The sequence below is a fragment of the Brachypodium distachyon genome, chromosome 1, assembly GCF_000005505.3.
Source record: "Brachypodium distachyon strain Bd21 chromosome 1, Brachypodium_distachyon_v3.0, whole genome shotgun sequence".
In the NCBI taxonomy this organism is placed as follows: Eukaryota; Viridiplantae; Streptophyta; class Magnoliopsida; order Poales; family Poaceae; genus Brachypodium; species Brachypodium distachyon.
The window spans coordinates 15,219,978-15,245,335 of NC_016131.3; the positions used below are offsets into that span (position 1 = coordinate 15,219,978).

The 25,358-nt window shown below is 47.3% G+C and overlaps 4 protein-coding genes across 4 annotated transcripts; 3 read left to right on the plus strand and 1 right to left on the minus strand.

Annotated features, from left to right (window-relative positions):
- The first annotated feature begins 487 nt into the window (after positions 1 to 487).
- LOC100827857 (N-acylneuraminate-9-phosphatase) lies at positions 488 to 3,936 on the plus strand. Its single transcript, XM_003562479.3, has 6 exons — positions 488 to 901; positions 1,258 to 1,364; positions 2,393 to 2,501; positions 2,583 to 2,744; positions 2,924 to 3,097; positions 3,431 to 3,936. The coding sequence occupies exons 1-6, from the start codon at positions 638 to 640 to the stop codon at positions 3,476 to 3,478; spliced, it is 864 nt and encodes a 287-aa protein (XP_003562527.1). The 5' UTR covers positions 488 to 637; the 3' UTR covers positions 3,479 to 3,936.
- A 73-nt stretch (positions 3,937 to 4,009) lies between these two features.
- LOC100826706 lies at positions 4,010 to 4,880 on the minus strand (the record flags this gene model as incomplete). The annotated part of the gene is made up of 1 exon (XM_024456922.1): positions 4,010 to 4,880. A coding segment is annotated over one exon (744 nt), but the record flags the coding sequence as incomplete, so codon positions are not given.
- Positions 4,881 to 5,256: 376 nt separating this feature from the next.
- Positions 5,257 to 7,374, plus strand: LOC100828164 (ankyrin repeat domain-containing protein 2A). Its single transcript, XM_003562480.4, has 6 exons — positions 5,257 to 5,481; positions 5,588 to 5,675; positions 6,344 to 6,408; positions 6,591 to 6,659; positions 6,745 to 6,794; positions 6,931 to 7,374. The coding sequence occupies exons 1-6, from the start codon at positions 5,413 to 5,415 to the stop codon at positions 7,040 to 7,042; spliced, it is 453 nt and encodes a 150-aa protein (XP_003562528.1). The 5' UTR covers positions 5,257 to 5,412; the 3' UTR covers positions 7,043 to 7,374.
- A 12,841-nt stretch (positions 7,375 to 20,215) lies between these two features.
- On the plus strand, positions 20,216 to 24,905 carry LOC100828766 (phosphatidylinositol 4-phosphate 5-kinase 6). Its single transcript, XM_003562482.4, has 8 exons — positions 20,216 to 21,778; positions 22,110 to 22,274; positions 22,375 to 22,540; positions 22,642 to 22,758; positions 22,878 to 23,071; positions 23,184 to 23,287; positions 23,379 to 23,463; positions 24,131 to 24,905. Exons 1-8 carry the CDS (start codon positions 20,535 to 20,537, stop codon positions 24,417 to 24,419), a joined length of 2,364 nt encoding a protein of 787 aa, XP_003562530.1. The 5' UTR covers positions 20,216 to 20,534; the 3' UTR covers positions 24,420 to 24,905.
- The last annotated feature ends 453 nt before the right edge of the window (positions 24,906 to 25,358 follow it).

The following is a 25,358-nucleotide window of genomic DNA, read 5'->3' on the forward strand; positions in this document are numbered from 1 at the left end:
CGCGCGATCTCGCTGTCCTGGTTTCATGGCGAATTTATCCTAAAATTTGAACCCAAGTACCTACGATGAATTGTCTAATTTTCGTGCTCCGTATGATTTTCTCACGACCAAAATCGAATGAGCCGGCTCAAACTCAAGTTTCACGTGTCACGACACACAAAATCAGTTGTGTCCGTTTGTAAGGAAACCGACACGAACTTAGTCGGTGCACGCAACATCATTCATTGCAACGAGTTTAATTAACCTCTTGCCACTGTACAAGCCACAGAAGACAGATATATGAATTTACCCTAGTTTTCTTTACAGGAATTTACCCTCGTATTGCGACAAGGTACATACACTTACACGAGAGGATTGGACATCTGGTGAGCCTCTTACCACGAAAGCGGAAAGCCAAATGGATTTACCCGGCGAAAGCAGCCACATGAACCAAATAGCCATCGCCGTCGCGTCGCCGGCCGCCACCCGCCTCCGCCTATAAACCTCCCCACGCTCGCTCAGCCACATCCCACCTCCAAACAACCCAACACTCACCCCCCACCCCCGAACGCAAGCACGCGCGAGCGCTGGGGACGGCCACGGCGCCACCACCACCTGAGCCCGGCACCGGGGACCCACCGTATACCTCACCACATCGATGACAATGGCGGCTGCGCGGCTGCGCTCGGCTACCGCGGTGGCAGCGGCGGCGCGGGTCGTGGGCTGCGGCGAGGGGACAAGGAGGATGCTCGGGACGGCGGCGGCGGCGGAGGTCGCGGAGGCGGGGGGCGCGAGGTGGGAGCCGATGGGCGCGCGGGAGTACTACGACTACCGGAGGGCCATCTACGGCGACATCACCCATAAGGCCATCCTCGTCGACGCCGCCGGCACCCTCCTCGCCCCGACCGAGCCCATGGCGCAGGTCTCCGCTCCATCTCTGTTCTCTATGCTCCCCCCGCATATCCCATCTCCAATTCATATTCCTCTCCTGCATCGTTCTGTTGGTTGTTCCGTGAGATGCCGATTCCTGAGGCTTGCATGTTCCAACGAGACAATGCGTGATTTGGGGCCGATCTGATCCGTAGATGATCTGTTCGGGAATATCCACAGATTTGGGTTCTGTGGACATGGAGATCGATATTTGAGCTATTCAATTTTGGGTTTGGGTGGATTTTTATCGTTCATGCATAATGAAACGTGAATAAAAATACCCCTGTTCTGCGATGATTGGATATGCGTGTGTTTTGATGTGGCTTGTGTTTCTGAATGTTAATTTAGGTGTACAGAACACTCGGCGAGAAGTATGGAGTTAAGTACTCGGAGGAAGAGATCTTGATGAGGTATCGGCAGGCTTATGCCCAACCATGGGGTAGATCACGGCTTAGGTATGCTATTTCATTTTTTGACTGTCCTGTTGTTCCTGATGTGATTTTGCTATGTCTTCGATGGCTTTGTAAGATGCTACTCTTGCGCACTTGTATTGGAATGAAAATTAGCATTTACATATTTATGCCATGAATATTGTTGTGCAATTTATACAAGGCTGTACCATGAAAAGTCGGAACAAACCTAAGTAATTTGTGGTTCAGTTCATGGAAGTTGTTCTTCTGAATCAATCGGCCCAAAAATACTGCCTTGTGAAAATCGAGAGTACAAACACGTAGACATGGAACGATTTCTGACAGCCTAAGCAAAACTTCGAGCCAAGGAAAAATCAGTTAAAAGTGAAAATCGACGCAAGTAGTTTTGTCATCAGAACATAGAGGGGTCCTTGGAAGAGCAACTTTATGGATTCTATAATTCCCAATGTTTCAGATCCAGATCCAGGAACTGGGATGGTCCCAAGTTCTTTCTGTGCCAACTTCACAACTATCTTCACAGACAGGAACACGATAGTTTTGCCTATTTTTTGTGATGCTACATAGGAAGCCAGCGGGCCAAACATTGATTCTCTTAACTTTCTGGAAGTATTCTGAAAATAGAGAAATTATTGATATATGGTTTTGTGTGCTTTTCGAGCAGTAGGCATCCTTATCAGGAGAAACATCTTACTGTAAGATGTTTTTCCTAATACTTATCAGGAGAAACATCTTACTGGGAAATGATAAGTAAGATGTTTTCTTGACATAATTGGACGATGGTGATAGGTGAACTGTTGATAGGTAGTACTGGTTCACTCATTTGATTCTTTTGTAGCTTATCATGCCTTTCCATTCATGTTCCTCCTTGAATCTTGGAGTTGTTATGTCACAGAAAAATAATAGAAATGTGAGCTTGCCTCTTGGCCCTCTAGACATGTGGATTTCTTATTCACATTCTAGAATCGACTTTCAACCAAAGATTTCATACCAAAATTGCAAACCCCTCTTAAAAATATGCAGATGCATGGACTAATATTTCTGAAAATCTCCAGGTATGTTGATGATGGAAGACCCTTTTGGCAACACATAGTTAGTTCTTCTACAGGCTGCTCGGATTTACAATACTTTGAGGAACTTTATTGTTACTATACAACTGAAAAGGTGAGATAAACTGGTTAGTCAAATTGTTATGGAACCATCTTATTGTATCTTTGAGCTTACAAAGTGTTTTATGTTTGCTAGGCATGGCAGCTCATTGACCCTGATGCTAAATACGTTTTTGAAGCACTGAGAAGGGCTGGTGTGAGAACAGCTGTTGTATCCAACTTTGACACCCGTCTTCGGCCACTTTTACAGGCCCTGAAATGTGATCACTGGTTTGATGCTGTTGCTGTATCTGCTGAGGTGGGTTCTCATTTTCAGATGAGCTGGTCTGGCAGAGTCCTGTTGTTTTAACTTTGACCCTGTAGCTTCCGTCCTTTGTATCTAACGTTTTATCTTCAACTTTTCTATGAAACTTCGAGATTGAACTTTTTTTAATGAATTCGTCATTAAACTCTACTCTCTGGTTTCTCTGCTAACAGGTTGCAGCAGAAAAGCCAAATCCAACAATATTCTTGAAGGCCTGCGAGTTGTTGGGCGTGAAACCTGAAGAGGCTGTGCATATTGGCGACGACCGTAGGAATGATTTATGGGGAGCTAGGGACGCAGGCTGCGATGCCTGGCTTTGGGGCAGTGATGTTCACTCTTTCAAGGAGGTATGCTCTTGTCTGCTCCAACACTGAACTTGAAACCAGTTATTGTCCTTGTAGCAAACATGGCAACTAGGAGTAGAATTTTGGAGGTGTGACGGTAGTTGGGTTCATGCATTGGAAGTACAGATCTTGTTTCCAGTAAATTAGGGCCAGTTGTATTGTAGATTACTCTTTTGTAGATGGTATTGCAGATTACTTGGTTAGGCACACCTTGGTCACTGTTAAAGAATTTCTCTAGTCCTTTTTTCTGATAAAAACTGGCAACATCCTTTTAACGTCAGCTCCAATTCTCACAATGTTCTGTTTGCTTACACACCTGCCATATTCACATCGCAGGTCGCGGAGAGGATCGGAGTTAAGGTGGGAATGGGCAACTCTATGTGATCCTCTACGCTTTACTGCATAGCGGTCAGCGGCACTTCTTCGGCTCCGCAAATCGCAACACACCGCTTCTTCCAGGCGAGCATGCTCACCGAGCCGCCGGCGATCCCCCCCTGAGGTTCAATAAAAAAGGGCTGGGAGGAGGTGTTTGGCCTCCCCTTTGTATATAGCGCCGGCCCCTTCTTGCCCGGGTGTTCCTGGGTCGCTGGCTGTCCGCTGTACATAGTTTCCAGTGAACTGATCGGTAGCGTCTCGTCAGTGTCCTTACATAGTACTACTCCCTTTGTATTAGGCGCTCTTGTATTATGGGACGGACGAGTACTATATATACTACTCCTATATTGCAGTGACAATGGATCTATTCATTTAATCCAGCTCAGTTTTCCCCATTGTGTAGTTCCTGCTTTGTGGTGTGACCCAAAAGAAAGAAAGGAAAAAAAGAGCCTGATCGGACGTGTCAACTGCATTTGTTTAGCTTCTTTCTGTACACAGTGTTTTCGAAGTGGAGTTGCTCTTTGCCGTGGCAGGTTTTCAAATGAAGAAACTCGTTGAAACTAAACAAAATGCACCCATCGATCTACCAGAAGCGTGCGTGCGTGCATCAAGTTCAGCGTCCAATCCCTTCACTGTCGCTGGCTTTAATGGCTTGTATTGCACGAACTCACTCAGTCACTCTCCCGTGCCCCATGGATCGGAGCAGCCTCACCGGCGACAACAGTCTACGGGGGCTGACCCCGACGATGTCGACCACCCTCGGCCTTGCCTTCCGCTCCTCGATCGTCTCCAGCCGCGGCGACCACCTCGCCGCCCCGACCAGCTGCTCGTACTGCCTCCTCAGCTCCGGCGTGCTGTAAATTATCAGCTGCCGGCCAGAACGACGACCATATTCACCCTGCCGGCTGCTGCTCCCCCTCCCGGCCGTGACGGCCTTCAGGACGAACTCCTCCGCGACCTTGATCGCCGTGCGCCCGTCCACGCCGTCCTTGACATACTCGAACGGACTCCTTGCGCCCCCGGCCAGCGACGGAGAAGAAGACGAGCCCTTGCCGTGGTACGAGAGCGCGGAGGGCGAAGCCGCGGTGACCGCGCCCCGGCCGCGCGCGGGCAGCCGGTCGGCCGGCAGGAGGACGTACGTGCGGCCGGGCTCGAGCCGGTCGGACGCCGCCAGCACCGGTGCCGGGCGGCCCAGGCGGAACCCGTCGGCCCGGCAGAGAACAACAACATGGGTGGCATTGGCGGTGGCGCCCTGCAGGTTCGATGCGACGGCTTCCCAAGCCGTGCACCCGGGCTCGGCCGGCCGTGTCTCGCCGCCCCAGAGCACCAGCCGCGCCGCTTGCCGCTGCCGACGCCTTCCCACGGGGCTGACGAAGCAGAGACAGTGAGACACCACCACAGCCGCAATAAGCCGTTATTCCCCCATGGCAGTGCTGGCCGTTAGTTAGTTAACACACTCCCGAGTCAAGGAAATTTACCGGTCCTTGTCAGGTAGGCTACTAGTTAAGTCCAGGGAGTGTGTGTCAGTGTGCGCGCGCGTATGTACATCATCGAGAACATTCTAGACGGCTGCTTCCCAGATGTCAGGGGAACCATCGGATCGATCCAAGAAGGCGCTTCCTGATTCGTAACTTCGCTTGCATTTTTTTAGAACAATAACTTCGCTTGCTCTGAAGGTCGATCAGATCGCTCGATCGCACGCAAGGCGCCATGTATCTTGGCACGAAGAATGCACACTGGAGAAACCAATCGGATAAAAAAGCCCATAGCACAAGAAGAAGCCCACGAAACCTTGGGCTGGCTGGGCCGAGAAAAACGCCTGGCGTCGCCTCGTCGTGCCCAGGGAGCCAACCCGCCGCCGCAGAAGCAGCCAAACCGCCGCCGCAGAAGTAGCCGGCGGCACCGACTCCTCTTCCTCCCAGCAGCTCCTCCCGCTTTCTGCGATGGGCGTCGAGTCGGCGCAGCCAACCCCCGCCGCGGCGGCGGCCGAGCAGGCCCAGGATCTCATCGACGTAAGCCCCGCCACCTCGTCCCCCAACCCCGGACTCTACTCCCTTCCTTCTTAAGCTCTGGGGTTTATAGAAACCGGTTTAGATTTCCCTGCTCTGCCTCTGCCAGGCCGCGAGGTACGACGAGCTGGAAGACGTGGTCACGCTCTTCTCCGCCGGAGTTCCCCTCGATTCCGCAGATTCGCAGGGCCGAACAGGTTGGTTTCGTTCCCCAGAACTGTCAAGATTCAACTACCTGACTTGCTCTTTGTTTTCTGTTCAGATTTTATTTTTAAATTTGGGTGCTGTCGTATGGTCTAAGTGTGGTGTGTCGAGCTGTTCTGAAGAATATTGGGTACTTGCATATAAACAGGGGCTATGTAGCATATGAAGTTAGATACTATGTGGTTGGTTGGTGATTAGATTAATGCGTTGCAAACACTAATCTTACGTGCATCACATCAAGGAAGGAAACATTAAAATTACTTTTTTTTCGATAAAGATTAAACTTACTGCTTAACACTGTAAAGAAAAGGGTGCTAGTTCATAGCTTAATACATCAAGTGTTGATTGGATATAGAGCTATGATGACTTCGGTTGCATTCGAGTGCCTCCGTTATAGAATACCAACCCCAGTGTAAAATGAATCGACAGTGTTTTGATTTCTATTTTGAGCATCTTATGATTTAGTACTGGGTTATTTCTCCGTTTTGGCTGTTATATTAGCCAGGCTAGTGCAAGCTACATAACTTAACTGCGTGAACTGAAGATGTCTCTGGAAACTGAGAACTTTTTAAATTCATTCGAAGCTCAGTGATAAACTTGATAACCCAACCTGACATTTTTGTTGTGGGGAAATGCCTTACCCTTTCCTCATTACTGTCAGCTCTTCATATGTCTGCTGCCAATGGGCATCTTGCTGTGGTGGAATACTTGATTCAAAATGGAGCGGTAAGAAAGCTACTGTCGTTATAAGTGTTTACTGTGCTGTGCGAGATGAAATATGTTTTTTTTCCTGTATTTCGATGGACATATCAAGTGATTTTATGGACTTCAAATTGAATTTGCATATTTCGTCTGAAGTTCATGTTCTAGTGATAACAGTTGTTTGTGGTTATACAATTGAAACACAGAACGTGAATTGTACAAATTTGGAGAAGAATACGTCTCTGCACTGGGCATGCCTCAATGGACATATAGAGGTAATTCAGTTGCCTCACTGTCGTAATATTGTTTTTTCCTGTGGCGACGCTATGATGCTACTGCGTATAAATTTTTCCTACCCAGGTAATCAAGGCGTTGATATGTGCTGGGGCTACTGTAAGTGCACTGAACAGGTATATTCCAATCTACTAAATGACTGCACCTGAACAAGTGTTGGTGTATTTCGAAACACGTCTTCTCAGGAGCATGTATTCAGTAAGTAAATAAGCAATGATTGTGTTTCTGAAGGCACCATTTTGTGTTGTGCAGCCATGAGAAAACCCCTATGGACGAAGCGGTGGCCCATGGAAAGATGGAAGTGATCGACGCGATCGGCGCAGCAGTAGCTCAAGCAGAGCTCAATGGCGTCACCGTCTCCTAAACGGACTTTGATATCCTCTCGGTGAGCAAGGATGACATGCGACCCTGTACCGTGCTCATCGGAAGTTTGCTCCGATGTCTCTTCCTGTCTGTATCGTTAGGAGAAAGTTGAGCCATTAGTTAATTATATCATCTGTGTCGGCAAACTCGTTGTTGTCAAAATGTCATGAAATCATGCTACAGAGTAGCAGCCAAAGCCTCAGGGTAGTAGCGCCTGCTACAAGATTGTACTGATTGTCAGTGTCAGGCCATCGATGTCTGCCGAACTAGCTCTGTTGATGCTTGCTCGAGCTCCCGGGCTTGTAGTGCACTGGAATTTGCGTCTGTTTACCTGTTCTTGTGTTTGTGGTGGCCTGGTGCTATGGCCTATTGCTGCACTTGTTTGCTTTGTGAGGTTGCAAAAAACTGTTACAACTGGGCCATGGTCTCTGGACCAGTTTGGCCCCCTGCGAGAGCAACACCCACGGTCACGGAGCCCACCCCACTAGTATATCAAAGTCAGCTCGATCCATGAAGCAGAAATGAGAGTACTATCATGGGTGATTTGCTCGTCTCGTTGTCCAATCCAGAGGAGCCTCCATTATGTATCAACCAGCTACTAGATCTTTTGCACACTTTTGTCCAATCCTGATGCCAACGACGGCTGCATTTTTTGTTTTTTTGCCGTCCACAAACTCGCCACTCGCCAGGTCGAGTGCTCGGGGTCGCCGTCTGGTTGATCCCGTTTCTTTCAGTGAACCACGAGGAGTAGGAGGGGCTTCCACGAGAATACAGAGGGGAAGAGATGCAGACAGGCCCTGATCCCAGACAACCAGATGGGGATTGGCATTGTGTATATCGACTTAATTAAGGGCACGCACAGGAGGAGGCCGTCGCCTTCCTCGCTGCCTTGGTTACTGCTCCGAGGGAAATCAATCAGTCAGTGAATTGGTTCCGCCGATGACTCGTGATCAGGAAGAAAGCGAGCAAGCAACGGCGCCTGTAGGCAGGGTCGTCGTGACGGACCTTATCGAGCCATCGACATGTGCATTGATGAAATATAAATGCGTGCGTGGCGTATAGTTAGTTTAGGGTCAGGTCAGGGACACGGCGGAGGACGGCGCTTGCTTCTTCCATCCATTCCAACCAGCACTTCGTTTTCCTTTAATTTTCTGCCGCGGCAGAGCGAGAGCGATGCGCAAAGACACGGACCGGAGGGAGCAGCGAAGCAGTTCCTCCCTGCCCCGTGCTTTCTGCTGCCGGACTCTTGCATTGACGTTTTCAGCACACCCCGGAAGATGGATCGGGATCGCCCGGGCGCATTTAACAGACGCGGCCGTCGGTACGTACGGTACGGCGTAACGGCGTGTCACAGGGAAACGGTTGAGGGGATTTACGTGCCGGGCGGAATCCCATCTTACGAGGAGTGACCACAGTGTCGTAAACTCAGAAGCTGACATCCGGCACGGCAATGGGCTGCTCCAACCGGATCCGGAATCAATTAAGCCCACGTGCGGCTTCCTGCAGGCTGCAGCACGTACGTGCGAGCAGCGATTTATTACGGTATTTCGCTGCCACCCCGGCCCACCGAATGACGATCGAAGAAGGACATGCACAGCAGCACAGCAGCACGTACGAGACGATCGATCGAGGCCAAGCCGATGGATCTCGTGGTCCGGGCCGGTTGACTTGGGCACTCGACCTCCGTGCGTCCATATCCTATCCGGTCAGGGGGGTACACGTACGTGCAACTGGATCAAGTAAAGAGGCGACGACAATTTTGGGCTGTGTCTGGTGTTTTGTCTCCTGACGAGAGGGCCGGCCGGGACATACTAGCCAGCTGGTAGCCAGTCAAGCTACCACATGGGAATTTGACACGAGAGAGACCAGTTAGGATTATGGACAAAATTAGAGACTTCACCTGTTTTAAATGTTTTCAATGAGCTAGTTAGTAACAATTAACTAAAATGCTTGGATCCGTCCCTAGGCTACTAGTTTCAAAAAAAACCTAGTCTAGTCAAGCCCCCCTTTACCGGAGGTGGAGGCGAGGTGGGGCGGGGGAGGAGGCGAGGAGCGGCGGCGGCCGGGAGACGAACTACGCTTTGGTGATTTGTTTCTGCTCGCTCGGGTACGGGAGAAAACGATTCGTGGCCTGAAACTTGGTGGTGGGATTTTGACCATAAAAACGGTTAGCCGTGAGGGCAGGTCGAAAATGCTGTGCGGAGAACCCCAAGAAACTGCTCCAGACCAGTTTCTCCCATCAACTCTTTTTACACATGAGTTGGGTTGGGCTTCTCCTAGCAGCTTGTGAGAATTTTTTTTTTTCTTTTAGACTTCAGCTGCGTAAAACCCAGAAGCTGCTAGAAGCTCAAAAGAAGAGCCTATATACAGCATGGCGATCTCTGATCAATCACCCAACTAACAAGGCACTGAGCCGGGTTTATTCTCTGCCGTGTTAATTGTGAATCACGCGCCTAGCTAGGATTACTGGTCTATGTCCATAGATCAGTGGCTGCCTGGTTCTTGAAACTGGACGAAATCCCTCTCTTCTCAAAATTAAAAAAAATCTCTAATTCATAATAAGTGTCAAAAATTGTACTCACTCTGTTTCATAAAGATTGGTACGGATATAAACTAGAGCTAGTTTAAAACTGTGTCCATCTTTGTGTAACGGAGGGAGCAGAAAGTTTTAAGCCTGACACACTGTTATGTTACGGATTGGAGGAGTAGTTGTGTTGTACACATACTAGCTTGTAGCCTCCTAGCCTGCTCGTTCTGTCCAGTGGACCAGTGGTGTGATATGAGCGTGCGTGAATGCATGTGTGTCCTTGATGACGCCTGCCTCTCAAACATGATTTCATCCTATTCCTAGCTATCTCTGCCTAGTCGCTGCAAGATCCACGGGACAGAGCTCAAATATAAGGGAGGCGATTTGTAAGGAAAGGAATTATAACGGAGGAACTGTGAGCCACCACGTAGGCACGTACCGTTCCGTCCAGCAGATCTACGAACACACATACGGATATTACTACAACCATGCCATCATTTGCCATGTATATCAAGAGCTTCTTTTAGTAAATCGGACAGTATGGAAACATATACGTTACAGAAATCTAATACTTCTTCCGTCCAACAAAAGATGTCTCAACTTTGATTAAATTTGAATGCATCTATACACTAAATCATGTTTAGATACATCAAACTTTTGACAAATTCGAGACATCTTTTGTTAGCTCCCTCCGTCTGAAATTACTTGTCAAAATATTACATGTATCTAAACGATTTTTACACATATATGCATCCGTATTTTGACAAACTTGAGACAAGTAATACCAGTCAGAAGAAGGACTGGCACGCGACGTACATACATAGTACTGTACGCTTCGATTGCAAGCATAAATGTTCTACACACATAGTACATGCGTGTGTGTGTTAATTCTGTACGCACGCACGTCGTAGCCGGTGCAATGCAGTGATCGATCGACGAACTATGCCTGTACGTGTTGAGGCATGCATTAATTAACTCCATTGATTTTCTTCTGCGAATAATGTGACGCGTACGTTGGCATTCAATTCACTCTCTGATCATTTACGGTCATTTAAATGCCCCGCCGTGCATGCAAATTAACCCTTTTGCACAGTATCATTGCTCGTTACTGTGGCTTTCTTCTTTTCTTTCCTTTACAGCACATATATACGGTCCTCATGCATCATCTCCAATTTTACATGCATGCCCGCCCAACAGTAAATTAATTAACAGATCGATCTTGCCAAGTAGCAGTTTTTATTTTCTTACTAGTAATTATGAACGACAGCTTAGTTTCCTCGATGCGGTGAACACGGGAACTGTTTTCAACGGTCTGGTCGTCGTTGCAAGAAACCAAAGGTTTCAGTTTGCAACAATTCCAGCCTAGCTAGCTAGTAAGATTGGCATGTTCTTCCAATACGTGTTCCCCACACAACAAAGACAAAAAGAAGAAGAAAAAGAAGATAGACTTGGCGAGATCAAGATGCGGGGACAGATTAGATACATTTTTCAAGAATGCAACCCGACGGTTGCATTATCAATTAAAGAAGGAGAGCCAGAAGGTTAGTACAACGCCGGAGAGACCATACAACACCACCGAGTGGCACCAAAAACACAAAGATATTACCCCTAAGCAGTCCGGCATGCGTCCACCTCATCAACTCATTCATGATAGTCGAAATGACCACGTGCACCGAAGGGGTCGCGCCGTTGCACATCGTTCCGATGACGCCAAATAGTCCAAAAAACCAATTGAATCGCCGAAAGGAAGTCACGCCGAACACGCCGCGGAAGGGGAAGCGAGGTCCACCACCCACGCAAGTTGGAGTCCGCATCCGGACACCAAACGCCATGGCCCCAAAGTGTGAGGAGCCGACTCCAAACTTGCCTCGAGAGGACACAACCCAACAGCAAGTGTGAGATGGTCTCCTCCCCCTGATCACACAGAGGGCACCTCGCCGGGTGCGAGAGACCTCGTCTCGCAAGCCAGTCCGCCGTCCAGCAACGGTTCTTGCGGCAAGCCACGCAAAGAACTGGCACCGTGCCAGAACCCTCGTGTGCCGGACCACAGACGCCATCGGGTCACACACCTGTCCTGCAAAAAGGTTTGCGTAGGCGGTTTTGTCCGAGTAGTTCCCATCCTTAGACCAGTTCCAAACCACGGTGTCGGCCACCCCGTCCTCCAAATGAACCTCCTGGATCCACTCCCAGAACGTGAGAAACTCCCCAATAGCCGCAGCATCCAACTCCAGCCCCACATCCTCAAGCCAAGCGCCTTGAAGCGCGTCGCATACAGTACACTCCCGGATCCACTTGGGGCGGACCAAAACAGAGCAAGAAGCTTGGTGGTGAGATCGATCGATTAATCCTCGAAACAATACTATTTCCGTTCCAAAATAACTGACGCGAATTTATATAAGAACAAATCCACTTCAGTTAATTTGGGTACCGGTCCGGTCGTTTACTCATTTTGTCTCGGAGGTAGTACATAGTAATCGGATCGTGTCCGGTTCTTGCCGGCTTATTGAATAGACTGTGCCCCGGCGCCCCGTCCGTGTAACTACGTGGGATCCATGACTAGCAGGCTCCTCGAGGCTTCTATATCAAAGTCATATCATATGATCTACTCCAATTTACTACTACTCCTTCTAGCTAGCTTGTTGAAGGAGATGACCGATACTAATTGTTTAGTAGAAAATCCAAAAAGGGTCAAGACTTCTTTTAATCGTGTCGTCTGTCATCCTGTCTTGTACTCCTCCTCCTCCAACATTTCTTGCTTAATTATTTGGCTAATTTGACATTACGGGCCCGGCCGGGGTGAATTTGTCACCACTACACGATCACTAATTAACATCCGGTACTTACTGTCTCCATACGAAGTGACATGGATATTATATTCAAGGAATCATGGTGCGCTCGTGCATTGAACTACTACACACAACGGGAGAAATTCCTCCAGGATGTAGTGGTGGAAATTAACTGAAGTCATTGTCATTCTTGAAAATTAGACTCCGATCATTTTACCCCAAACATGCTCGCTAGCACGATCGACACGGAAAGTGGTCATTGTACCGTTGGGGCCCGCACGTCATAGTGTTGTACTCCCTCCGTACCATATTAAATGAGTTTCTATTACATATATCTAGATGTATTTTAATACATAGAAACATTCCTACGAGACATTTAATAATACGAGAGAGCAAGCACTAGAAGTAGCTAGGATGTCAGCTGGGCCCGAGCAAAATCCTAACTGGGTGGGACCTTTGTTCCTAGCTAATACAGCCAGCAGGCAACAAAACAAAGCGTAACATCAGCTTAATCCATCGGTCGATCCCCCTGTCTTTTCATGGTTGGTGGGGGCTAAGACATCAACCACAATTTGAAGGAGACGATGGACGGATGGATGACCCAAGCAAAAAGATGGTTAACTCCATCTAAAAGGGTGATTTAGCTAATATAACTACCACAACTTACTGTACTAATTATCCCCATCTCTTTCTTGATCGATCATGACCCTAGATGTGCTCTGCTGGCCATTAGCCCAGCCAAGTGAGTCCCACCAGCTAGCCCACCACAACATGCAAAAACTGGAACACACATTGGGTTAGGTGTGTGATACTGATGATGATGAGAGGGGCCGGGGAGAGAAGAGATTAACGTTAATCCGTCGATCCCCGGCCAAGTGGAGAGATTTCATCACGTATTCCTTGGAATTAAAGGAGATGGAGAAGAAAAGATAAGAAAATTAAAGGTATATGCACGATCTGAGCTGATGGCACGTTTCTTCCGGGAATGGCAAGGACCACACCGTCGATCTCGGGCTTTTTAGCTAGCTAGGGTTGCTTTCTATACTACTCAATTAATTAGGGACTTTAGGGTACGTGCTGCGAAGGGGGTTTTTGGCGTTAGTGGCAACAATTAATCCCACTGCACCAAGTATGTCTCGATAGATCAACATGGTGCACTGCACAGCTAGCAGGACAACCGAGTAGCTACTACTGGTCCCGAATAAGGTTTTCAGATTTTCTTACTAGACAAGAGATACACACCCCTCACCTGATCGACGTAACGGATGCATAACAAACCGTAGCCCACAAGGGCATCTTCTGTTGGGCCGCCACTTGTCAAGTTGCCATTACCATGTAGAGTACTCATCGAGAGGGGAGAACGCCTTACGTCCAGGTTGTCCTCATGTGTCATCGTCACTACACATCACTGTTTGAGCTGGCGACTCCAACTGCCCTCTTCTCGAGCCCATCACGGAGCCATACCAAACAGAGGCCGCTCTGAATCCAGCAACAATTGTCCTCCTTTTAAAACTTAACATTGAATGAGTACCGTACCTCCGTTTCTAATTAAATGTGGGATGTTATAATTTTGTCTTAAGTTGAAATTAAAAAATTTAAACTAAAATGCATTGTTGCTTGGCAAAGGAAGGGAAGGACGAGAGGCCGGGCCGGGTAGCATGCAGGAAAGGGGACAAGGGGGTGACGAGTGTAGGGCATGGAGGCGGCAGGGGACACTGTCGCTGGGCGCCCACCACCGTTGCTCGTTCCCTTTTTCGTCTTTAGCCAGAGAGGGTGACCTGACAACGATCAACCGCCCATCACCTCGCCCTATAACTCTACTCCAGTGCACCCATATTTCCCTCCATTCGCCTTTGTACCCCGCACCTGCTGCTACAGCAAAACTCATTTCGATTAGTTAGATCTTTGTCTAGATTAGTATATCGAAACGGAAGGAGTAGAACTGATTAATTAATTATATCACCGTTTTGTTCAATTGGGATTAACGAGCCGTCAGGGCACACGATGAGTCCCATCATCATTCGTGCGTCGAGGCTTCCATCCGATTTTCAGACAAAAGTGATCCATGGCCCCATGCATGCATGTGCGTGTGCATGCAAAGAGTCCTATGCTACTCATTCTGACACGCGCCGTGAAATCAATGGGGGCCGCCGGAGCGGTAATAAACTGGCAACACAACACGGCCGGACACACATGGCTTTGTCTGTTGCGGAACTCGTCCTGAAAAGGAAGGTTAATGAACTGACCGACCTTGCTCCGTCGAGATCACGCTGGCTCCTCGACACGGTCTGCTATTCATGAACAGATCCAGCAGAGAGAGCGCCGCTAGCTGAGTGATGACAGCAGCTAGCTATAGCTTTACGGTGGCCATTGAAAGCTCTTGATCTGCCGCAGGGATTGAGAGGCTACTACAGCCATTTCTTGACTATATAATATAGAGGTGCGTTGCTGGCTAAGCTAGCCAGGGATTAATTAGCGATGATCCACGTGCAACCTCGTAATGGCAGCCTCTCGACCCTTCCATCCCAAGCAGGCATGTATATGGCCCCCCCGGTCCAATACGTCAGAAAATCTCATCGAAGCGGCCGGGAGGACATATATGTGCTCCAGTTCTTGCCAAGAAATTAAACAATCCTCTTTAGGGCTAGTTGGGTTACGTCCATCCCCACCTGGTGCTAGGAATTGCTGCCATTTTAGTGCATTTTTCTCCTAATACCCCTCAATCTAATGGTGCAACAGCTAACCCTTATGTATCTTGGATATCGATCTCTGTCTGCGTTTACTTCATAATTTCAGTGGATACAATGGCCCCGGGTTCAGATAGATCGCCGACGGAGACAATGCATGCAAGAACACGCGGAATGTGGCTCCAGACTTTCTGTAGCTCCTGATCGATGTAGTAGGCTCCATCTTCCGGCCGCCCACTGTGTCAACTCAAGTGTGCCAAATTTCTGCTTATGCAATTTGATGTTGTTGCTGTGCCTAGGAGTACTACTGCTAGTGTCATAGTGTGCAATGGTCCTCCTAGATACATGAAAACAACAAGACAACCACCACCACCACGGCACAATTGGGAGGGACTAGGCCGGATTAAGATCGTACTTGCAGATCCTTATTAATAGCACGATCGATCCATGCGTCCCAATTATGTCCCCCCTCTTATTGGCATATACTCCGTACTACTATAGCTCAATCTCTGGCATTAGTTTGTTTTCTAGTAGTATTAGGAAAGGCAGAGGCAATCTGCTCGTATCATTAGCACTATTAATACAAGAAGGAAATAATACAAGAGTGTTAATATGCGTACATTAATTGTACCACGGCATTCGTAGCACCCTGAGGATCTTCCAATTATAGTACTAGTAGGACTGTAGGAGTGGAGTACTGCTTCGATTAGCATGAAATGGAATAGTAATTCACTAGAAACACACTGATGCGTATCACCCCTCTTTGGAAAACATCAAGCTAGTAATCCCTCCATTCCATAATTCTTGTCGAAATATTACATGTATCTCTAGACACATTTTAGGAATAAGTACATCCTTTTTGATACAATTTAAGACAAGAATTACGAAACTGAGGAAGTATTATTCATAATTGTAATATCTCCAACAACGCGTATTTGCTTCCAATAATGGATCACAATAAATGTTTGGACCGCATCTAAAATAAGGACTAGTATATCGCAGTTAACAATATTTACCAAGCGATCCCCGTCATAGATCTATCATCGTATCGTGTGTGCTTACATATTTCCAATGATCTGATGGTTTTTAAATTCATGCCAATCTTTATGGAACGGAAGAAGTAGCACTTTACGAAAGACGCGCGATCTTGAAATTTAAATTTCTCAAAGATTGCACTGTCTCGACAAACAACTTATACAATTTTTTTGCTTTCGAATCGGGCTGACAAACTTATATGTTGGCTCCATTATAACCAATGCACTGTCAATGCATATCCTTTTTAGAATGCAAAACATGCCCATATATACTCCCTTTTCAGGGTCGTCTTCTAGCCAGCCAGCACAACAATTGGCCGGCCCGTCCTCTTAATTTCTTTTTTTCCTGGTCAACAACTCACAGCTGGCCGGCCAGTCCTCATTCCTCGACTCGCACGACACAAGTCGCTTTCCTGTTCATTCCCATGCCCGGCGGCCGCCTCTCCATCAGACACGTAGTATGTCTCATCACCATTTAATTTATTCCTTTGGTTTTGGCACGAAGTTATTGTGCCCAATATCCTTTGTAGGTCTTCAATTTTGGTTTCTTGCAAGAATAAAAAATCTGCCTGGCCCCTCTTCTGGCTCACAGGCCTATGGCAGATATAATTGGACAGCAAAACGATGGGGAAAATGCCAATGGAAGAACGGAACAACTGAACAACACGGCGGCTAGAAATAAATTTTTTTCGAAAAGGAGGAAACCCCCGCCTTTGCATCGATCGATGCACACAGTCATAGATTATTAAAATTATCCAAAGTACAAGTCGCCGGTTACAAAATGAATATTACATAGAGTGAAAGAAAAACATCAAAATCCTTCCAGCTTAAGACCTACGTGCCATCCAAACCGGCTGAATAACTCTCGTGCTACCGTCTCTAAACGGTTGCACCCAGATTCCATACATTCCTGAGCCTTCGTCCGAAGAAGTAGGGACCACGTATGGAGCCAATGGGACGCGCGAAGAACGACCTACAAGAAGTTAGCCTCTCTTGTTATAAAAAACCAAATCATTTCTGCAATTCCACAAAAATCAACATATCGCACAAGTCCCTACAAGGATGAGCGAGGCAAATTTTTTCTCAACACCCCTAAGCCACCGCCCAAACATATTAGAAACACAAGATGTCGGTGGTAAATTAAATGTCACAAAGATGGTTCGCCACACCAAACGCGCCATCGGACACAGAAAAAAAAGATGTTGAATGGTCTCATCTTGATCACAGAAAACACACTTCTTGCTACCACCCCAATTTCTTTTGGCCAAATTATCCTTAGTAAGCACCACCCCACAACATAAGTACCAAGCAAAAAAAAATTATTTTAAGAGGAACTTTAAGTTTCCAAATAACTTTGTGTCGAAATTGACAATCATTATCAATAAGCGTGTTATACAGCGACTTCACCGAATATGACCCAGAAGAATTCAGTTTCCAGGTAAAAGAATCCGCTTGATCCACAAGATTTACTGACTCAAGTTTATGACACAATTCCAACCAAGCCACTAGACGATCCCCAACAATTGCTCTACAAAACGCAATATTAGGAGGATCCACTCCCAACACATCAGCAACCGAAACCTTATGGTTAAGAGCAATCCTATAAAGAGATGGAAACTGCCGTCTAAGAAGAGACTCACAAATCCATGTGTCTCCCCAAAAACAAACATCAGCTCCAGAATTAATCGAAAATGAAATATGAGGAAAGAAAAACTGATGAATCCGCAGCAATCCCTTCCAAAAAGGTGAATCATAAGCCCTCATTCGGACTTGGGACAAAGAGCTTGCGTAGAGATATTTATTTCGCAATAAATCCACCCGCAACCCCTCACCCGAAAGAATCTTATATAGCCACTTACTCAGCAAACAAATATTTTTAATTTCGAAATTCTCAATCCCCAAACCTCCTTGATCACGAGGCCGGCATAAGATATCCCACTTAGAACTAAGCTGTGGGAGAGCCGGAGAGGAGAACAATGTCATTCTGTTGTTGATCGACCTGATAAGTGCCTCACATATGTCCTTATTTTTTGTTAACTAAATACTCTGTCGCTGTCTTCATTGGAATGGCCAGCCAGTGCGAGGTCAGGTTCTTGCGCCAGCCAAAAGCATTTTATGTTAGAAAAAAAATGCGCTGCTGCTAGTGTAGGAGAAAATTAATTTATTAAAAAAAACAGATTTGAGGCCAGGCCATGCACCTAAAAACTACTGCAGGCAGCTTTAAGAAATGGATCAAGATCGGGTTGCTTATTTGGGCGCACGATCGACGTAGTAGCTGTGTGTGTATATATGTACTGCCCTTAGTTTTTTGGAGAGTGATCTTTCACAGGAATAACATCTTGTTTAGTTTCAGTTAACACTCCTCCGTCCGGCCCGAATTATTTGTCAACGATTTAGTATAATTTTATATTAAATCTGTGAAAAACAATATGGGTCAGTCGATTACAACACATGATACACGCAGAGAGGCGCCAGTTACTTTCTTTGGGAATGTCAAAGGTGAATTCAACCTGCCAACGTGCCATGTTTTCTGGGTTCTGTTTACACCTTTTGCCCCCCTCGATCTTCTGCCAGACCAGCGCATGTATTGAGCCATTGATGGATGCCAAATGCAGTACTCCCAAGAACTTGGTTATGAGGAAAGGCCTGCCCTAAAGTCAATCCAAGCTTAAAAGCAGATCTTCATTCTTTAAATAACGAATTAAGATACAGGAAGTACTACATGCCTAGCACGACGGAAGAAAACCCAACAACAGCACGGCCTAGTCTCCCCCTCCTGGAAGATGGCTTGCATGTCTTCTGCCATACAATATACTTTATCAGATCGCCCATCTTTTTTTTTAATTATCTCCCTCTCAAGCTGAGCTTTGCCAGCGCTGGATTTGGCTTGTAAAGCAAGATTAGACAGAGGCCAGTGCAACATTTGGCTATTTGTGTAGGTGTAGCACTATTTGGGACTTGAGCTAACCAGATGGTTTAGACCTCCAAGTCAAGAGAGTAGGACCATTCTAACGCTAGTACAACAAGAAATGGCCAAATGTAGCATGACAAGGTTTCTACTACTAGTAGTCATACATACTTTAGGAGATGAATGGACTAGGCTGGTCCCTGCAGGTACCTCTAGGAACAGAGACAAGACACCAAGACGATACAAACCCAAATGGAGTTCAGAGGATTTGCCAATTAAGCATGTGGAAAGAGGTCAAATTGTCAAATAGACTATGAAAAACAATATTATTGGCTCTGCTGTAGTTGTATAAGTTTCATTATTTTTATCAAATGGTTCTACAAGTATGTGGTAACTTAGTAATAGTTATTTTTCAGGGTCTGGAAAATAGCGAAACAGTAGTAGTACAAACTTAAGTGCAAGATTGTCAATTAAGAAGAAGGAAGAATGATAAATTTTCATGTAATAAACCAAGAAAGAACTAATCACGGTTAGGGGTAACTGATTCGTGTGCCCTGTCGCCCTGGGCACGCCATGGGAATAGCCGTAGCTTGGCTTACTGTTTGGGGACTTTGAGGCTCCTGTGCAAGCTAGGAGAAGAGAGTGGGAGCCCACCAGCGATCACGAGCAGACAGGCCCCTAAATTAAGCCAGGGATTGATTGATTGATAGTATATTAGTTGGCTAAGCAACGGTACTAACGAAGCTTTAGTAGGGGACAGCGCTAGAACCCACGGCATTAACCTAGTAGAAGAGACAAGACAAGCACCCGCCACTGCTACTGGCTAACAGCTGAAAACCACCACCATAACTACCAAAAACTGTTTGCAACTCCAGCAATTTTCACAAATGCATACATAAAGTCTGAATTGATTGATTTATTAGAACTAGAAAAATTGATTCATGGCTGAAGAGAAAAACAACTAACCATGCGTAGTTCATTGACTGCCTGTTTTATTGTGTGCATCGGTCGTTGCAAAGGCCGGATGTGTTGTCTTTGACACTAAAAACTTTCATTTTTCTAAAATAGATTCTCTTATACTAGTATAGTAATTCGGAGAACATGATAGAATATGAATTTCAAAGCTCACAAGTCATACAATTGCTTTTGAGAATTGATGGATTTTTGATTAGGATGCTCCATGAAAGCGGATAAAACAGAGGAAAAAACAAAACAAACAAAGCAAAAGGACACCTCTTTTCCTTCTCCCACCAGCTCTGCAAGTCTCTCTCCATTCCCTCCTGAATCCCAGAGCACATCTCTTTCCTTTTCCTCGCTCCCCGCAGCTCTCTGCTCGCGTGTCCCCATTAATTCCCCTCACCATTACCCATCTCTCCTCTCCCCCAAGAACAACAATGCCGCCGTGGAGGCTTCGCGCGTGCGGTCTCCGGTGACGGTGACAACAGATCCACCGCCAAGCAGCACGGGCGCGGCGGCCTGGCGCCAGAGCTTCAGAGCGGGAGCGGCGGCGGAGAAGAAGAGGGTCTGGCCGGGATAAGGCGGGCGCGTCCAATGCACGAGCACACCCTGGCCAGGGCGTGGGAGGCGACGGCGCGCAAGGCGCAGCAGCAGCATCCGCCGCAGCCCGGGGGGAGGCGCCGGGTGGCCCCGATGCTCCCCGCCGACGACGCCTCCGAGACGGCCTCCTCCTCCGCGTCTTCCTCCACCGGCGTCGACGATTCCTCCTCCGACCACCACCACCACGAGCAGCAGTACGTGGAGCGGGGGCTCCCCAACGGCGACTTCTACACCGGGCAATGGCGCGGCGGCGCGCCGCACGGGGCCGGGAAGTATCTCTGGACGGACGGGTGCATGTACGAGGGGGACTGGCGGCACGGGAAGGCCACGGGGCAGGGGAAGTTCTCGTGGCCGTCGGGGGCCACCTACGAGGGCGAGTTCAAGGACGGGTTCATGGACGGCGAAGGGACATACACGGGCGCCGCGGGGGACACCTACAGGGGCTCCTGGTCCATGAACCTCAAGCACGGCGCCCACGGCAGGAAGAGCTACGCCAACGGCGACCAGTACGACGGGGAATGGCGCTCCGGCCTGCAGGACGGCGCCGGGCGTTACATCTGGCGCAACGGCACCGAGTACAACGGCCAGTGGCGCGCGGGCCTCATCCATGGCCGCGGCGAGCTCGTCTGGGCCAACGGCAACCGCTATGACGGCGGCTGGGAGGACGGCTGCCCCCGTGGCCAGGGCACCTTCCGCTGGGCTGATGGCAGCGCCTATGTCGGCTTCTGGACGCGCGACAGCCCCTCCGGCATTGTCCAGCAGAAGGGCGTCTACTACCCGTCTGCCGCGGCTTCGTCCCCGACGGCGCGCGATCCCCGCGACGTGTTCGCCCGGGAATTGCCGGGATTCATGGGCGGCGGCGGCGGCTCTGAGGCGACGCCGCTGCAGAAATCGATCAACAGTTCGGGCAACAGGACGGCGAATGGGCGCGCGAGCTCGGCGTCCGGGCTGAGCAACTGCTCCGGGGGCGACAGGAAGTACGACAAGATTTGTATCTGGGAGTCGGACGGCGACATCACCTGCGACATTGTGGACGGGGCTGCCCTGGTGGACGACGCGCGGAGGAGCGTCAGGACGGAGGACGGCGCGGAGGGCGGGTTGTTCATGCCGCAGCCGTCCCCGTCGCCGCGCGTCGCCAAGTGGGTGCCTCCGCGGGAGGCGAAGCGGCAGCAGGGGGAGACCATCGCCAAGGGGCACAAGCACTACGAGCTTATGCTCAATTTGCAGCTCGGGATCAGGTGCGTCCCTTCGCTTGTTTGCCTTTAGTAGCGAGTGTGAACATTTTGGTTGTGGGATTTGATTGACTGGAGAAATTTGCATCTGCTTTCGTACCTGGGTGATTTACAAGACTGAATTGGGGAATATTAACATGTGGATCATCAAAGAGCTTGCCTGGCATCATGTAATTTTGATTGCAGGGTGAAGGTTTCACCCTTCTGTTCTGGGTGAATTTTCACCATGAGACAGCATTTCCTTGTTGCCTAAATTGTTACTGAACTCCCTGCAAGCTATTAGCTGTCTTTCTGGAATTTTTCCCCCGTAGTTAAATCCAACGATGTGTTAACACAGGCATGCAGTTGGGAAGCAAGGGCCAATTACACTTGATCTGAAGTCATCGGCTTTCGACCCAAAAGAAAAGGTATGGACAAAGTTCCCTCCAGAAGGCTCAAAGTACACCCCGCCGCACAATTCCTGTGACTTCAGATGGAAGGATTACTGCCCACAGGTGTTCCGGTTGGTCATCATGCATCACTCCCTACGATTAAGATATATGACGTATGTTCTGGTGTCATCATGCTGATCAACATGCTGTTTGTTCTGAGCTGAATCGCAGGACATTGCGCAAGCTGTTCAAGGTGGATGCTGCCGATTATATGTTATCCCTTTGTGGAAGTGAGGCTCTCAGGGAGCTTTCGTCTCCTGGTAAGAGTGGGAGCTTCTTTTACTTAACAAACGACGATCGGTACATGATAAAGACAATGAAGAAATCGGAAGTGAAGGTTTGTTCTTTGTGGTCCCCTTCGTCTGTAGGCTTTTGGAGCTTCATTAATAAGGTGACAAGTTTTATTCTGAATGCGATAAACGCTTGTTTGTATTACAGATGCTTTTGAAGATGCTTCCAGCTTACTACAATCATGTCCGAGCGTTTGAGGATACTCTAGTAACCAAATTTTTCGGTTTACATTGTGTCAAGTTAGCTGGGGCGAATCAGAAGAAGGTTAGAGATGAATGTCACTGTATATTTCTTTTGCATCCTTGGCGCTATCTTTATCATGTACATCATGTCCAATTTTTAAAATGGTTGCCCTAACTGTTTGCTGCTGTCCTATTACCCAGGTTCGCTTTGTCATCATGGGAAATCTATTCTGCTCTGGTAATTCTATCCATAGGCGTTTTGATCTAAAAGGCTCGTCCCTTGGCCGAACAACCGACAAGCCACAAACTGAGATTGACCAGTATACAACTCTGAAAGACCTTGATCTGAACTTCATATTTAGATTGAAGAAGCAATGGTTTCAAGAGTTCCAAAGGTGCAACCTCTTTCTTCTCATTTTTTGGTTTGTACATGAGTTTAATTTTAGTTAGAAATCATGCAATTTTTGTTCCGCAATGTTAATAAAGTGGTTAATTGTGTTGAAGCAGGCAAGTGGACAGGGATTGTGATTTCCTTGAGCAGGAGAAGATTATGGATTACAGTCTCCTGGTGGGTGTACACTTCAGACATAGAGAGAAGCTTCTGGTCGAAGGTTGGTGGGAAACTCAAAACACCTTTGTGAATTTACCAAAAGAATAATCAAGTGGTTATTTATACCTTACAATGTGCATCCTTTGTTGAAGGTTCCACTGAGAATGATATCAACATACTATCAACACCTCGGCTTTCAAGAGGAAACACGGATCAGTTTCTTGCTGATCCAAACGGGTAAGCTAGATCATTAACTACCCTTTTTCTGTTATATCATGTACTTACATGGTACTGGCATGCGACCTATTTTGTTTGGAATAGTCACGCTTTTTGTGATATCTGTGTGTCTTGATCCTTGTGTGTCATAATTGGTATTTGGTAGGCTTCGTACCAGCAGACCGTGAAATATTGTATGGCAATGCTAGGTTTGAGACTTTTATATGCCTGAAAGCTGTTTACTCAAGGATATTTGGTACTTCTCTCTAATGAGAACAGCTTCGTCTACCCTAATTTTTAATTCAGGGTGCCCTGTGATTTATTTTATCAATCGCCATAGTCTTGGTAATTGAAATGAAATAAATTAAAATGCAATTGATGTAATCATTGTTCTGCGACCTGTTCAAAATCTAGAACGTCTCTTGAGATCGTTTGTACCCACCATGACTTCTTTCCATGCCTATACCCTAGCTGCGCTACCTTCCATTCATAATTGCGAGCTGTCTTGGATATGGGTTTATGTGCTGTCAACTAGCTGAACAGCAGGTTGTAAATATCCACACAACTGAAGTTTCAAGAAATAGCTATACAAACACACATAGGTCAAGTAATACTTACCAAATACTCCTGATTTATACTGCTTCAGTATTTACTTAAGATTTTTCATCTGAATATTGTGAATGAACAGGTTGTCTAAAATCAAACTCGGGACAAGCATGCCTGCAAGAGCTGAACTGACTACTAGGAAGAATGATTGCGAATTGCAGCTCATCGGAGAGCCAACTGGGCAATACTATGACGTTATATTATATTTTGGGATTATAGACATACTTCAAGACTATGACATCAGCAAAAAGCTTGAGCATGCATACAAGTCTTTCCAATACGACTCAACCTCAATATCTGCTGTTGATCCAAGACAGTATTCCAGACGTTTCAAAGATTTCATATACAAAGCGTTTCAAGAAGATAGCTGAAAATATCCCCAAGCTTGACAACTACGTCGGAGCCCCCCTGATGCAGCTGAACTTTGAAATTTCAACAGAAAGATCGGCATCTGCACTGTGAAGTGGGGTATCATACTTGGATGTTGTAAATTATCTGGATGGTAACGTTTGCTCCCAGAAATGGTCCGGCTCCTGCGTAAATATAAATAGCTATATTAAACATACATACATAGAGCTCGCTAACATTTTGTAGGGTAGGAGGTGTTAACTTAGTGATTCAGCTTACAGATAGAAAAAGTTGTAACCACAAGTGCGCAAGCCAGCCCGGGAGTTGTAAATGTTTTTTTTACCTGAGAGTACCAGCATGAATTAGGATTTTTTTTTGTAACTTTGTTGGTTGACATTTCTGAACAATACCCATAGGAACATCCTTGTATTTCTGTCTCCACACTGCACATTGTTTCTTGGGACCTTGCATGGCAGGCCAGCAGTGATGCCTCAGTTTTGTTCTCCTTTCCTGGACTGAATGATTATGTCTTGGCCATTTGCCAACTTCCAATGATGCAACACCCCAAATGGGTCCAGGCCAACTGAAACTCAGTGGCAGCTGAGGCATCAGCATTGTGTGTGCTCCAGGGTCAGCCTGGTGATGATGGCTTATCTGAACCTCTGGATCGAGCAAAAGTCTCAGAATGTTGCACATCATTTGGTGCAACTTGCTCTCCCTGGTCATGAAAGGGACAGATTCATCAGCTAGCTTAGCATGTACAAACAACAGGAACAGTACCTAATCACAACACCCATGTATATGTACCAATCTGCATGCAAGCAATCAGATCCAGGCTACTGTTTCAGCAACTTAATTATGATATATGCTTGCTAACGCCATTTATAGCAGCAGGATTACTTGTTGTTTTGTGCTGAAATTAGGCCTTTGATATCTCTGTCTGTCTGCCTGCCTGCCTGCAC